At 44.3% G+C, this 15,798-nt stretch overlaps 1 protein-coding gene across 3 annotated transcripts in view; it reads left to right on the top strand.

The window, feature by feature from the left end:
• USP48 (ubiquitin specific peptidase 48) overlaps window positions 1–15,798 on the top strand; it is an 80,732-nt gene that overhangs the window by 12,826 nt on the left and 52,108 nt on the right. For 2 of the 3 annotated variants that reach the window (XM_075018075.1, XM_075018077.1), the window contains exons 8-11: window positions 42–124; window positions 567–746; window positions 4,149–4,274; window positions 7,991–8,140. In XM_075018075.1, coding sequence (XP_074874176.1) covers window positions 42–124; window positions 567–746; window positions 4,149–4,274; window positions 7,991–8,140 — 539 coding nt within the window. The remainder of the gene's footprint in view (window positions 1–41; window positions 125–566; window positions 747–4,148; window positions 4,275–7,990; window positions 8,141–15,798) is intronic. The other variant, XM_075018076.1, reaches the window with a different exon arrangement.

Below are 15,798 nucleotides of genomic sequence, written 5' to 3'. Positions count from 1 at the left end.
TGGCATTGAGTACTAAAAAGTTCTGTAATTTTTTTGTATAGACAAACTGGCCATAAGAAGAAGTTGAATACTTATATTGGCTTTTCTGAATTGCTTGATATGGAACCTTTTATGGAACAAAAAGGTGAGTTAAGTACAAAATATTTTAATATTTGTACTAATGTAGCCCTTAGCTTCCAGAAATCAAGATCTTGCCTAAACACCCTTCCCTGAAGATAACTAACGTGGGAGTTATAATAGAAGTTTTTTGTGCCTCTTAACCTTTTTATGTAAAATGGAAACTTAAGCAGTGCTTGTCCTGATTTGTTAAACCAGCGTTGAGATAGATACTTCAGTAAAGATCCTAAATTTCAAACTGTTTGAATTCAGATTTGAGAGTTAAGAATGCATACAGCACAGTGTTTGTGCTGCTGCTCTTTTGGAAAGATGAGGGGAGAAATTATATTGTTTTGTGAATAAATTTTGTGTAAAAGTCTGAATGCAGTTCTTAAAAGAACTTTTTGCCTCCTTAGCTGTATCGCAAGTCTTGCGTGTTGTGTTGGATTAAACTGTCCATTCTCTTTCAGATGGTGTCTATATATATGAACTTAGTGCGGTTCTTATACATAGGGGCGTGAGTGCGTACTCTGGTCACTACATTGCGCACGTGAAAGACCCCCAGACTGGTGAATGGTACAAGTTTAATGATGAAGACATAGAAAAGATGGAGGGGAAGAAGTTGCAGCTGGGGATTGAGGAAGATCTAGGTAAAACCTTTAAGTTGTGAGTGCCCTTTTCAAATAACTCTTTTCACCAAAAATGTGGAGGCTAAATCAGTTCCCCTGGGCATGTACTGAGTAGTTTACAGTCATAGATTTTACATTTTTATCAGAGTAACTAATGATATTGCAGCCTGATTAGTTGCAGCCAATTTTTGCCCTGATCCCAATACAGTGCCATCTATTACTGAACGTCTTATTGGCCTCATGATGATTGACTTTAGTTCTCTTTGTAGATTGTAATATGCTATATAACGTTCATATCACTTAAACAAGTTATGTCAAAATGCTTGGCTTTGCATACGTTTTACTGATGTGCCAATTGTTTCTTCCTAAAGCAGCACTCAGAATGTGACTTTATTAGATAGCAAGATTATTTTCAGGTATCATTTGTATTTTTACTTCCTCTGAGGAGTATATTCTGGATCTTTTTTGAAGTAGAATGGAAAGAGTTTTCATAAATCTCAAAATGAAAACATTTTTGGAGCAAAAACTTCAAAAGTGTTTTTATCTTTGTCACTACTTTTTCTTCTCTTCCTACTCCCTTCTCTTGCCCAAACACCGCCCCCCCCGCCACAACCCCTCAATTTACAATGACGTTATTGGTCTTGTCTTCCCTGAGTTTGCTATAGAGTTTCAGCTTGATCTGCTTGCAGCTGATATTGAGAAGCTGTTGGGCTCTAAATTAATAAAGTGTTTTTATCTGCAAAGGCCTGTACTCGTGAGTAACTTCAGTGAGTCGATAAAATGCTCGGTACCTCTCTAGCTGCGTTTGTAGATGGGCTTATACTGCAAGAGGCATTTGAGTCCTCATGCTGGTGCTTTAACAAAAGTGGGGAAGTACAAGACAAGATTCTTCAAGTGCTGTCCCTGTGGATGCACCACTCTGGGTATTGGTGTGTTTTTTGAACTGATGGATGACTCTTCAATTTCTTCCCGCCCAATTAATCCTGATTATATACCTGTTAGCGCAGGACTCAGCGTCGTCCTGGAACCTCACCCACGTTCTCAAAAATGTTACCAGGGTCCCATTTGAACTCCTAGCCACATGCTGCCTTCTCCACATCTATCAAGGTGTCATTCCTAGTAGCAATCTCATTGGCCAGGTGGATAGGAGAGAGAGTAGCGCGTATGGTGGATTCCCCCGTGCCATCTTTACTTCAAGTTAGTGACGCTGTGTCCATGTCCCAAATTCTTACCAAAAGTGGTCTCTACCTTCCACGTCAAAGAATTGATGCTTACCTACCTTCTTTCCAAAGCTACACAGACACTCTAGAGACACCCTTGACACTAACGCAGTTCCTTCATCAGAATGACATAGAAGTTTGTCATTGCTTTTTACCTCAGTAGGACCAAACCCTTTCCCAAGTCCACATGGCTCTTCATATGCAGAGTCAAATGCTTGAAAGGTGCAGCAGTCTCATTCCACCATATGTCCAAATGGATATCGACCTGTGTACATAACTACTACATGCTGCATAACGGCCACCACGGAGAATAACTGCAGCCTCCACAGCATTCCTGAATGATGTTTCATTAAGGGTTGTACGCAGAGCTGCAGGTTGGTCCTCTGAACATATCTTCACAAAACACTATGTGATTACAAGTGCCCCAGTCCCTACTATCTTCGAGTTTCTGACAGCGCACTGTAAATATGTTCTTCAAGGGGTTTTAATCTGTTTTTTACCTGATCCGTAATTCATTTTATGAGGTTCTTCTGGGGAAGCCTGAGAACAATCCCAAAAATGCTCAGGCCTCCCCTGCTCTCCCATATGTCCGCTGGACTTCCATGTCTACACCCTTTGGCTAGGTCTTCTTTTTTCACCTTTTGCTGCTTGTGCCAGTAAGCTTAGTGCTGAAGAGCTCGTATGCAAACTCCTGCTTAGAGCTGTGGTTTTTGTCTTGCTTGGTGCATGAGAGATATTGAAATTGATCTTTAACAAAATCACGAAGCTGATCATATGCCGTAGTCTCAAATTCCAAAACAACAACCACCCGGCCCCCCATCTTTCTATCTTTTTGCTGTTATCCCAGGAGTGGGTAATAATTTTTTGATGGGCGGGGCCACTCCAAGAATTTGGAAAGTGGTCAAGGGCCATACTCTTCCATGATATTATTGGAGGAATTGTGGGGGTTGGGGATGGAGTTTGGGGTAAGTGATTGGGATACAGGAGTGTGTGTGGGGGTCTGGTAGGGAGTATGTGTGAAGGAGGCAGTTATGACCTGGGGCAGGGGTCTAGGATGCAGGAGTATGGGCTGTGATGGAGGGCAGGAGGGGGTTGTGACCTGGAGCAGTGGGTTGGAGTGCAGAGTCTTGGGGGGGTTCTGGGCACAGGAGAAAGAGCAGAGGGTTGGGGGAAGGTGGATCTGTGGTGCCGGAGGCAGGCTCTGACTGGGGACTCCTGGCCAGCAGCCCCACTGATTTGCAGGCAAGCGCCCTGCCTGCCTGGCCATGTGCTCTCTACACTGCTACCAGCCTGAGGGGTGAGGAAGGGGTGCTTCTCCTGCTGTCTGGGCTTCAAACAGGAAGCTTCCCTTGGCTGGTTACTGGCCAGAAACCAGCCAGTGGGGTTGTGCCAGAGGCTGGGGGCAGCTTGTGAACATTCTACTCTCCCTCCTCCACCCTGCTCACAGCTGTTGAAAAACAAATAGGCCCCACACCTGCTTTTCCGAACAGCGGGTGAGGTGAGGCAGGCAGGGCCTGAGGCTCCTTGCTGCATCTGTGGGCTGGATCTGACGGTTTGGTGGGCTGTATTTTGTCTGGCCCTATGTTAGCCTCATGAGTTACTCCTTGTAATGGCTACTGGTTACAACATTCAGATCACAAACAATATTAGGGTGGGGTCCCACAAAGAGGTCAATAGGGTTACTTGTGTTCTTAAAGTTAAGCATGCTGATTAATTTTTGTGGTCTTGATGCTTTCGTGGGCAAAGAATTAAAGATACAAACTTTGTTCAATGTGTTAGTGATTTCCCAGGTCATCCCAAGACCTGAATTCAGGGGTCTGTCTCCTGTAAGAACAGAAGCTATCCCAAACACATACACAAGTGGAAGGAGTTCTGCTTTAGATATTAGAGATCTGCTGCAGGAAAATACTCCTAAACTCTGGTCCTGGGGAAGACTTATAAATGTGTATGATTATGTTGGAGGAATAAGCTTTGTGGGTCCTTATGTTATAGTACTGGAGAAATAACAGCATATGCCTATAGTATTTTTCAAGTGCTGCATTAAAGGTTTGCTCTTAAGCAGGTTTTTCTTTTACTATAAAGTAACTTTAAAGGCAAAGTTGAAAATATATATGTTTGTTTTTGTCTCAGGATTTTCCCCATTAAAGGAGAATAAAGGTGTTGGGAGGTATGTTTTATTATTTTTTTCCCTTCTGTACCTCAGCAGAACCTTCCAAATCTCAGACTCGTAAACCCAAGTGTGGGAAAGGAACTCACTGCTCTCGAAATGCTTATATGTTGGTTTACCGATTGCAGACACGGGAAAAATCTTCAGTAGCAGAAGTCCCAGGTAAGTGAACTTGGGCTCTTCAAACCTAGTCCTGTCAGACATAGCAAGGCCTTGTAAATCTGTTTGGGCCAGTTCCAGAAGGAAATTTGCACTTCCTCCTAAATACTTTTTTGTAGAACTTGAATCCAGGAGAGTGAAAGCTTGCCTTAAAGGATCCAGCCGTTATTACTGCAATAAGCTCTCACTCCATAGTATACCGGTAGCTATAATATACGCACTTATGCAGTTGCTTCTGGTACATGTACCTTCAGTAGTTTATTGATATTCATTGCTACTTGACCAACTAAGTGTACACGTAACTTTAAAAAAGTGTTTATGGTCTTTTTGCTCACACTCTCCCCAGCCCCATGCATTTTCCTAGAAACTGGGTTTCATTGTGAAGGCATGCTTTGCAAAACATTTTTTATCTATATGTTTAATATATTTCTGTTGTAGTGCTTAACCATTTGTCTTCCACCCCATTGTGCTCTCTTCTTCCTCTTCTAAAACCCAAGCTATCCTTTTGACAGTCATTGGTGGCCTATCAGCAATCTTGTCTCATTTCATCTTACAAAAACATTTAGAATACTGGCAAGTTACCTGGGTTAGCTTTTCCCTAAAAACAGCGGAGTGTCTGAATGGGTATCCCATTGAAATGACAGCCTGATTCTCTGTATGGAGGGAGGTTTAAAATTTAATGCTCTTAACTGCCCAATATTCTTGTCCCATCAGTTTTGCCATGGGAATTCTTGTAACACAATAGTTGTATTTATCATGTATTGAAGTAAACTCAGTTGCTAACTGCAGAGTCAGTGCATATCATCACAAAATGCCCAGGTGGTCAATCAAAGTGGCTTTGGTATAATTAATGTCTACAGTTTAATTTTAGCTAATTATGTCTAAAAGTTAAACATAAAGCTAAATAATGATGACTAAAAGACGTTAGTAGGATATGAACTGTATAAGGGGAAGGGCAATCTTGCATATGACTGTGGCTCAGTTTTCTAGCATGTCTGTCAAACTGGCCTGCTAAACTTCAAGTACTTACAGCGAAAACGGCAAGACTAACAAATTTATTGGGGTGTTAGAGCATAAGCTTTCATAACACACAACTCACTTCTGCGAAGAGAAAAGAGAGGAACCGATATTGAGGTGGCAGTGTTTGTTTCTTCTCTTAATGTGAACAAAGGGCATAAGGAATGTAAGAGCAGGCCATTTAGGGATTTCTCATATAAATATTTGTGGCCTGTGTTAAAACTGTGGCGAGGTGGGAATCCATGTGGGGAATAGATTTAATAATAATACTTAGCATCCATCCTTTGACCTAATGTGAATTAATATTCCTCGGGTTTAGGCATGGAGGGAGAAGGGAAAAGAAGTAAGGTGTTGGAATGAATTGACTTGCCCATGGCCATATATCAGGTCCTAGTGACAGCAGGTTCCATTAAAACGTCCAGTCACTCTGCCCTATGCCTTGATTCAGGGCAACTTGAAAGCCTGTTATGTGATTGGGTATGCCTGAGACAGCCCTTAGTGGAAATGCCAATGTCAGGGCAGACTGCAAAGGGAGAGCAGATGCTCCCAAGACTGGTGGGTAACACTGAAGTTAATCCTTCCAACCTGTCAAACTGTGCTGCTGATCTCCCACACTTGCTATTAAGTGCGCCACCCCCTCCCCCCCCCCCCCCCAAAAAAAAAAAAAATCCAGTTCCCTTTTGCGTTCCACGTCTTTGGCTCCCAATCAGCATCTAGGTCCAGTACAGTGAGAAGTTATTTTAAAGTTCTGGTCACATATATAAAATGTTCTTCTGACCCCAAAGGGTGAGCCCTGTTATCAGGTCACTATATATTTAGTGCTTATGCAAAGTACCACATTGCCAGCCAATTGTTCAGTGCCTAAAAGTAAAGGGTTACTATAAAGAACAAGAAGAGAGAGAGAAAATGGTCAGACAGTCACATACAAACAATTTCAAATCCATCAGTTCCTAGCAATACTGGGGAGCTTGCTGGCTTGAATGTCTCTCTGGAACACTAACACAGCTTGCCTGGGCCATTGCCCTTTGTTCAGCGGGTCATTTGTAGAAAGGTTTCTCCAGAGGTAGGAAGAAAGACTGAAGACAAAAGGGAGAAGGTGCAGTTTCCTTTTATATTCCTTCTGCCACGTGACTTCTACTTCCTTTGCCCCACACGCAAGCTGTCCGACACATGCCTTGGAAGTCTTAGACTTCTATCACAAAACATGCCCCAACATGCCTTGCTGAGTCATAAGATGTGTCTCCTGCATTTTCTTTTTTGGTCAGTCAAATAGTTGATGGACCATCAAACAAGTTAGGCCACATATCTTGCATCTGTGGGCATCATGCCGAAGTGCAGAACAGCCTTGTAATACAGACATACATACATACATATCCAGAATCCAAAATGGAACGATGATAAACATATACATGGAATTCATAGAGAGCCATGTTAATCTGTATCTGTAAAAGCAAGGAGAAAAGTGGGAGTTGCCTCTGTAGAGTGTTAACTAATTAAGATCCTTGTTTATTCACATCTCCCTTTATCAGCTGTGTTGAATAGCCACAATCATCCTGAGTGATCACCCTAATTTGCGATGGCTGGTAACTTTTCTTTTTCAGTAATTTCCTTTCATGTATACCTACCTTTGTATTAAGTATCAGAGGGGTAGCCGTGTTAGTCTGGATCTGTAACAGCAGCGAAGTGTTCTGTGGCACCTTATAGACTAACAGAAAAGTTTTGAGCTTTAGCTTTCGTGAGCACAGACTCACTTCATCAATACCTTTGTATTTTCACTCCCGTCCATTTGATGAAGTGGATTTTGCCCACGAAAACTTAAGTCCTAATAAGTCTGCTAGAGGACTCCTTTTTTTTAAACTGAGGTGACCATCTTTGGAAAGAACAGTTTTGCAGATGCGTTATATGGCATATCTGGCATAGCTCATTGCAATTTTACAATATCCTAACGTATCCCCCAGATTCCATAAAGTGACAGAACCTGCCTTTTAATATTTAGGTCGTCTTAGCACGTCTCACATTGAACAATGTAGAACCTAGATCACTCAGATCCTTGCTGGTCTCTGTGGCATTAAGGATTCTCGTGTACTACTGAGACAGATTATTCAGGTTTTCTGCTTCTTAGTAGGAAGAAATACAGATTGCGCCAAAGAAATAGAGAGGAACAGCTAGAGGACCTATAGGTTGCTGAGGTGAGCGTGAGGCAAGAAAATGGAACTGGGGTGTCAGAGAGTTAGGACACACCTGAAGCAGCCTGGTGGGCTCACAGGCTGCAGCCCTTCACTATTATAACCGTACAAAATGGTTGCTGCTTTTCTTCTTGAGTGTGATTGTTAATGTAATAGTACCTTATTGGTAATGCTTTCAAACGTGAAAAGTATTTTTCATGAAGCAAAGGTTTTTGCTGGAAAACACTGCAAGTGTCGCATTCTCCAGAGTAAATTCTGTTGGGCAGTACTAAAGCATTTCCTTCCCACGTTTCCTTTACGTTTAATCACCTATATTGGCACAAACGCTGAAATGTACATATTGGAGAGGAGGGCTGTCCGGGCACTTCTCTTTTAGAAAGAGACTGTATTTGTTTGTGTGAGGAAACCTTTCAGTTCAGTGACTGTTCACGGGGGTAATTGACTTTAATTATGGCCTTTTTTAAGTCTGAGTAGGATTAGTGGTAGGTAATACTTCTACTCTTTCTTTTTCCTTAGCTTTTCTGCAGGAGCTGGTTGAACGGGATAACAGCAAATTCGAAGAGTGGTGTAATGAAATGGCAGATATGCGGAAACAAAGTGTGGTCAGAGGCAAAATCAAACATGAAGAGGTGAAGGAGCTCTACCAAAGGTTACCTGCTGAAGCTGGTCTGTAAGACATTTCGGTTGTATTTGTAGTAGACAGTTGTTAAGTTTAGCACTGTTTTTAAAAAGAATCACAGCATTACCATTTCTGAATGGTGTCATGTAATGGGGATCATGCGCCTTTTGCTCGTGGTCTTTTTTTCTTCTGGTTGTTTGCGGGAGTTGAGTGTTGCAAAGCTACTGTAAAACTCGAGCAGCGAAGGAAGACACTGATGTCACTCATTCTGTATCACACTCACACTTCCTGCTGCTGTAGATTTTTAAAGTAATTTATTGAGATTTGTAAGGTTTGAATTTTTGCAAGCATTAGTTTAATTGGCAAGTGCTTAATATTCTGGTGGAGCCTCTACCAAGAGGTCATTCCTTCTTTCCTTCAAATATCCTTTGTATTTCCGGATCATAGTGCCACAGTTATACATCCTTTCTCAGGCATTGAGCCTCTGATCCCCTGCGCAGAACCCCTCCCCCTGCAACACACACTTCCTGATTCTGTGTGCCAGTAAATATCGGCTGGCATGCCACTCTTGGCACACATGCTCGGGTTGCTGTCCCTTGTTCTAGCACATGAGCTCATAACCAGAACACATCATCAGAAGTGTTTAGAAGTTGTTTTTTTCCCCCAATGCCCCAACAACTCATCCTCCCCACCCCCAGGAGAGACGGGCCTGTTGACCAGCGCTAAGGCTACAGTACAGTTGCTTTTCTGCCACAACCTACTTTCTTCATCTGACTTGTTTTTTCCGTCCCTCATTATAACTACCACTGGTGCCATCTCTCCCCATCTTCGTTTTTCTTGTGTTACTCCCTCCCCATCAGTGATGCCCTTCAGTCATCCTCTTTTGCTTTTCCTTATATCTGCATGCCCATTTTCTGCTGTCCTGTAAACAGCTCAGCTCACTTCTGATTGGCAGTACTGAGAGGGAGTAACTAAGCCATCATTGCACATCCAGTTCACATGCACGAATTGGTGCTGTTGGTTCAGATGAGTCAGCAGGTAATGTGTTATAAATTAATTCAGTCTTTTACCAGAAAGCCATTAATGTCATTCAGACAGACTTTAGTCAAATTAGCCATATTTGTGTAATATTATCGCCTGAGATGTAGGAGCTGCCAATTGTGCTGAGAAGCAGTTTATGCTCTAAGATTCTGAAAAGCTCACTGTACATTACAGTATGTGAAGTGTTGGCTACAACTTTGCTGTGCCTCTATATAAGAAATATTAAAAATTCTATTTCCCCATATTTACTCTATAAATGCAACTGGAAACAGAATTTTCCAAAGTGTTTCAGAAACACCTATGAGGCATCACATCTTCTTCCCTACCCTACCCCAGTTAATTTTCCAGTATTATTTTTAGAAATGCTGGTGAGCATTTTTTCCGTATGGACTAGACTTGATGTGCAGAAGTAAATCTGCTTTGTTGCCACAATCAACACATTACTCAGTATGTAATTAGATGTAGAGATAGTCCCCAACTTACAAACAGGTTATGTTCCGAACACCTGGTCATAACTCGATTTGGTCCGAAGTTGGACCATGCAACCCTCGCATACCTTGAATTTCACATAAGTTGGTGAGGGCTTGGGTTGGGGCCCTGGGAGGGGGTGCGGGGGTTAAGCCTGGGATGGGTTAGAGTGGAAGGGGTGGTGGGAGGGTACAGTTAAGCTGAGGCTTGCAGGGAGTTGGGGTGGAGATTGAGCCCAGCCAGGAGGTTGGAGCCAGGACTGCAGGGGTGGTGGGTAGAGGGGTTGGAGCTGGAGCCCCGTGCGCTGGGGCTTGGGAGCCCTGCACGCAGGTTGAAGCTGGAGCCCCGCATACCACAAAGTGTGAGCTGGGGCTGTGGGAGACTTTGGGGTGGGGGGGGATGTTAGCTGGGAGGGGTAGAGCCCCGCACGTGCGCAGGTGGCTGACAACTGGAGCCTGTGCATGCATAGGGGGTGGGGTTGAGCCAGGAGGAGGGTGGATTGAATGGGGGGGAACTGGAGTAGGGTTGGGTAGAGCTGGCAGGGGGGTAGAGCTCCTGCACACACTGGTGGTAGCTGATAGACAAGAGCCCCAAGCGCAGGAGGAGGGGTGAGCTGGGGCCACAGGGGGGAGGGGTTGAGCTAGGCAGGGGGGTTGAACGGGAGGTGCACCAAGGTGGGGTGGATGGTTGAGTGGAGGGGTCTGGGAGCTGGAGCCCCAGGCACAGGTTGCATTTGGAGCCCCATGCATGGTGGGGAAAAGCTGGGGCTGCAGGGGTGGGGTCCGTAGGGTTTGAAGGGGAGCCCCAGGCCCCCAGCTGAGGCAGGTGAGCTGGGATGTGTGGGGGAGGGGAGCTGGAAGTTGGTCGTAGGTACAATGGTGGTAAGTCAATGTGTTCATAAGTAGGGGACCGCCTGTACCTCAAAACCCAGACATGATGATCAGTAATGGAAAATAAGAAAAAGCAATATTTGCAGTCAGCTTTTTGCTGCTGTGGCTCATTCAGTAGAAGTTCTTAATGTGGTGTCTGGTTTTCCTGAGTGCTGATTTTTTAACAAGTGGCCAACAATCGAAAGAATTTTTGATTATTTTTATAGTTTCCTCCTTAAAGTTAAGTCTTGCATCATTACTGTGATATCCTGTTGTTCTTGAGTCTCTTTTAATTGGTTTGTTACCTATTTGGACAGCATGGATTAGGCATTCAATATAAAAAAAATTTTGCAAGCAAAAGGCAAAAATTGAGCATTATTTTAAACCTGATAGAACCACTTCACAAAATTTATTTTCATTTATTGTTTAATCTGTATTACTGTAGCAACTAGACACTCCAGTCAGAGGCCAGGACCTCATTGTGCTGGATACTGTGCAGACATAGAACATAAAGATGGTTCCTTGTTCCAAAACTTTACAATCTCATCCAAAGAAACAGCAGTCTGCCTGATGAATACGTGATGTAAAAAGCAGATGATGTTCTTTGAGTGGATTGCTCTTGCGCGTTCCAAAGTGGGAGTGTGATGGCGCATGCCCAGTTACCTGAAAACTTTTTGCCCTAGCTGGTAGCCATTGCCCTGGAGTGGCGCCCCCCTGGAGTGGCATCGATGTGGCAAATGACAAATGCACGGCCCGCCCTGCATGCCCTCCTCAGCACTTCCTTGGCACTGTCTGTCACTGGAGCTCCCTTTGTTGTGGTTGATTGTTGACTGGTGGCCATTGTTTATACTGTAAATAACTTTTAATTAGTTGTTAGTGATTACTCCTGGAGAGAGCCCAGGTGGGAGTTACCAGCACTGGGGGATGCCTGGCTCTCCAGGCTTTAAGAACCGCTCACAGTGCGGCAAGCGTATGCCCAGAAGTGACCTGCGCTCGGCTTGTCTCCTCTGTCAGAGCAGCAGTCTCTTGGCTGACTCTCGCTCAGTCTGTAAGAGCTTTAAACCCCACACTCTGAAGGACCGAGTGCAGTGACGGAAGGTCCTGCTTATGGAGGCGGCTTTGCAGCCAGATGTTTCCCCCTCAGGGGTGTGCAGCAGGGCCTCTTCTGTGCAGAGCGCACCAGTGCCCTTGTCAGGCTCTATATAACCTAAGGACTCTCGGTTCCATGACCAAGGGCCGACACCTTGTGGCCAGGCGGCGTAGGAGCCAGTCCCCTGTGCCTTATAAGAAAAAGACATGAGAAGGGCCACTCTCCCTCTTCAGCAAAGTGCTGAGATGACCTTAAGGTGTCTGCTCCACGTGCCATGGTCTCACTCACGAGGCACGTGCATCCGCCCCAGCGCAAGGCGGGAGCCTGCACTCACTTGAACTGCCCTCAATGCCAGAGGTGTTTAGAGCGGTGCAGGGCCTCTTACAACACAGGGACCGTCACTGCCAGGGGAGAGTTGTGGCTGCCACGCATTGGGCGGGAAGCAGCTTATGCCCATCTTCTCGATGCCTTGTGCAGCACCGGCGCTGAGTCGGGATTACCGAGACTTTTTCAGTGTTGGCATCATCTTCATGCTTGGTACCGGACCAGTTCCATCTACCCAGGGCACTGGTGGTAGCTCCACTTCAAGTGGCTTACCCGGGGATGATGCAGGTGCTGGTCGAGCAGGCACAGGGACCTATCGTGCTGCCCTGGTCCTCCCTGTCGGATGTGTTGGCATCGGAATTGGGCTCGTACTGCTTGAGTTTAGCAAGGAGTGGGAGTACTTGATCTGCATCCCATAGCAGTTGTCACAGGCACCACAGTCGACGCTCGGGCGATAACAGGTGGGAGCCAGCTGTGCAAGGAGTGACACTGTGGCCCTTTTAGACCCTGTGACCTTTTCATGAGACACAGGGGCAGGCTACAGGACTCCCTTCTGGGTCACCTTCTGTCTCTGTGTTCCCAGGAGTTCCTCAAGTGCCGCACTCGGCATCGTCAGCATTGTTGAATGCCCCTCCAAGAGACCAGGTGCAGGAACCACCTTGTTGATTGGAGGCTTCCTCTTCAGCCCTCTAGCTTCATAGTCTCCAATGCTGTTAGCACAGGCACCAGCTCTACCTCAGGCGATTTGGACACTTCCCATCTCGATGCCGGGCCCCTCGGCACTGTTGTTGCTGGCACTGTCGATCCAGGTGCTGTTTCAGCAAGGGACCTCAGTGCCATCAGCCCTGGGGCAGAGTGTTACCTTTACTTTCAGGAATCATGCCTCAGGTACCACAGGCTGTGTCAGGACCTCAAGTGGGAGACTTGGGCCTTTCAGCCTTGCCACTATTTACTGACGTAGCGGGTGGCTCCTCTTCTTCCCTGGGTGAGGCGGCTGTGGGTCAGTGGTGTCCCCAATCTTCCAGGATGGTCTGGCGTTTCAACAGCTATTACGCTGAGTGCCCCAAGGCTTGGGGAGTTCAGGCAGAGGAAGATAGTGATGAGACGAACCTGATCACGGACATCTTGTCTTTGTCAGTCCTTACCAGGGTAGCCTTATCTCCTCCCTCCCCCCCGCCCCGGACTCCATAGTGCTTGATGCAGCAAACCATAGGGAAAAACAGGGCTTTCAAGAAGAAACAGAGAGGTGACCACATGGACCTTTATGCACTCACACAGCATGTTTGGGTGGGTGCTGTACTGGGTAGGGCAGTCCTATGTTATTTCTTGGGCTCCAGCCCCACCTCTTAGACATTGGCTTGTATTCACCCACTTTGGAATGCTCATAAGCAGTCACTTGGAAAAGGAGACAGTGACCTGTTCTGTAACTTGTGTCCTTAGAGATGTTTCTTATGTCCATTCCAAAACCCATCTGCCTTCCCCACTGTCTGATTAGCTGGCAAGAAGGAACTGAGACGGAGGCATGCAGATGGTGCATATATTGGTCACCATATCAGCGCCACTTCAGGGAGGTGCCGTTCAAACCCAATGGCTACCAGCTAAGCCAAAATGTTTTCTGGCAACTTGGCATGCGCCAGCGCATACCGATTTTGGAACGAACATGAGCAAGACATCTCAAACCCCAGTTACAGAATTGGTAACTGTCTTCTAATTAGACTGATACCATTGATCTGTTGTGATATTTAACAAAAACTTGTTCTGGAGAAACATGCATCACCAGAAGCGTGTCAGATTTGTGTGGAAGAGTGATGGGTTCAGTGCTTCAAAGTAACATGCACATAAAGGCTCTGTTTTGGAAGCAAGACTATCTCTACAATCTGCAGTTGAAAAACTGGCGTATCACATGCAAGCTTCCATTCGTCTACTACAATATACAGGCAGTTGATAAACTTACTCTCTGTAGTTCTAGCTAGGGTTAACTGCTAGCGTTTATCATCCATATTTGCCGCCGAACCCCCATTTTTGTAATGTACTTGAAACAGCACAGAAAACTCTGTACTTAAAGACATACATAGGTCTAATTCTTTATAAAATTGTATCTTATCCCCTTATGATTATTGTAGTTAACATATCTACACAATGTATAGCTGTGTCTGGCCCAGGATATTAGACAGACAAAGGTGGGTAACATTCGGCATGCCTTTCCCAGTCCAGAAGAAGAGCCTTGTGTAACCTTGAAAACTTACTTTTTACCAACAGAAGTTGGTCCAAAAACGATTGTCTCACCCACCTTCTCTGTAATAGTTAATGAGACGTCACTCTTATTACATTCCTACATTGTAACATTAAACTTCTAATTTACTTACTAGAGCTGTTGATTAGTTAACTTGCACAGTTAATTCTTAAATCATGATTAAAAATTGTGATTAATCACACTAATAGAATACCAGCTGAAATTTATTAAATATTTTCAATGTTTTCTGTATTTTCAAATATATTGGTTTATATTGCAACACAGAATGCAGCATTAGTATTTTTGAGTTTACCTCGTACAAGTATTGTGTAGCTCTTTACTGTGGAAGGGTAACTTACAAATGCAGAATTTCTTTTGTTATATAACTCAAACAAATATTATAAAATTTAGAGCCTACTGATCCACTTGGTTCTGCTTCTTGTTCATCCAGTCTCTAAGACAAGTTTGTTTACAGAAAATGCCTGTTGCTTATTTATAATGTCACCTGAAAAATGAGAACAGGCCTTCGCATGGCACTTTTGTCATCAGCCGTGCAAGGTATTTTGGGCCAAATATAGTAAACATTTTTTCCATGCTGATGGTGCTTGTTTAAAAAAATGAAGTGTGTGTGTGGGGGTGCCAAAACATTAATGTACATGCATCTTGTAGAGCTGGAAGGGACCTTGAGAGGTCAGCAAGTCCAGTCCCCAGCACTGACAGCAGACCCTGTCACTATCCTCCTTTTAAAAATCTAACCTGCCCCAGACTCTTGGATGGAAGGCCCCCTTCAAGGATTGATCTCACAACCCTGGGTTTACCAGGCCAGTGCTCTAACCACTGAGGTATCCCGTTCCCTTACATTTGTGCCTTTACTCCCTTGGGTGAGAACTGTATGTCTCCTGTTTTGTTTTACTTGAATTCTGACAATTTCATCTTATAGCAGTCTCAGATCATGACCCAGAACATGTTCCTTTTAAGAACACTTTCACACCGTATTTGACAAAATGCAAAGAAGATGAGATTTCTAAAATAGCCACAGTGCTTGACCCAAGGTTTAAGAATCTGAAGTGCTAACAAAATTTGAGAGGGATGAGGTGGGGAGCCTGCTTTCAAAAGTCCGAAAAAGCAGCACTCAGTTGTGAAAATTACAGAATGCAAATATCCAGGAAAGACAATCAGCGTTCTGTTAGTGGCATCTGAATGAGCTAAAGAAAATGCACATGCATCAGTCTGCTGTGTTTTGGATCGTTATTAAGCAGACTCAAACATCAGTGTGGGCACGTCCTCTGGAATGTTGATTGAAGCATGAGGGGACATGTGAATCTTTAGGGCCTCTGGCATGTAAATATATTGTGACATTGGCTACAACAGTGTCGTGAATGCCTGTTCTTGTTTAAAAGGTTGCCTGAAAGTGAGAAGTGGACAGCACTGCTGCCTCCAAACATGAGCAAACTTGTTTGAGCGATTGGCTGAATGAGAAGTAGGACTGAGTAGGCTCTAAAATTTTCCCATTGTTTTATTTTTGAATGCAGTTATTTTTTGTACATAATTCTACATCTGTACATGTGACTTTCTTGATAGAGATAGCACAACAATACTTACATTAAATTGTTTTTTCCAGTGCAAATATTTATTATAAAATAAATATGAAGTTAGTACTGTACACTTTGTATTCTGTGT

This window comes from Carettochelys insculpta, chromosome 23 (assembly GCF_033958435.1).
Source record: "Carettochelys insculpta isolate YL-2023 chromosome 23, ASM3395843v1, whole genome shotgun sequence".
Classification (NCBI taxonomy): domain Eukaryota; kingdom Metazoa; phylum Chordata; order Testudines; family Carettochelyidae; genus Carettochelys; species Carettochelys insculpta.
Note: the sequence above shows the minus strand (reverse complement) of the source record. Positions and strands in the feature narration are given on the sequence as shown.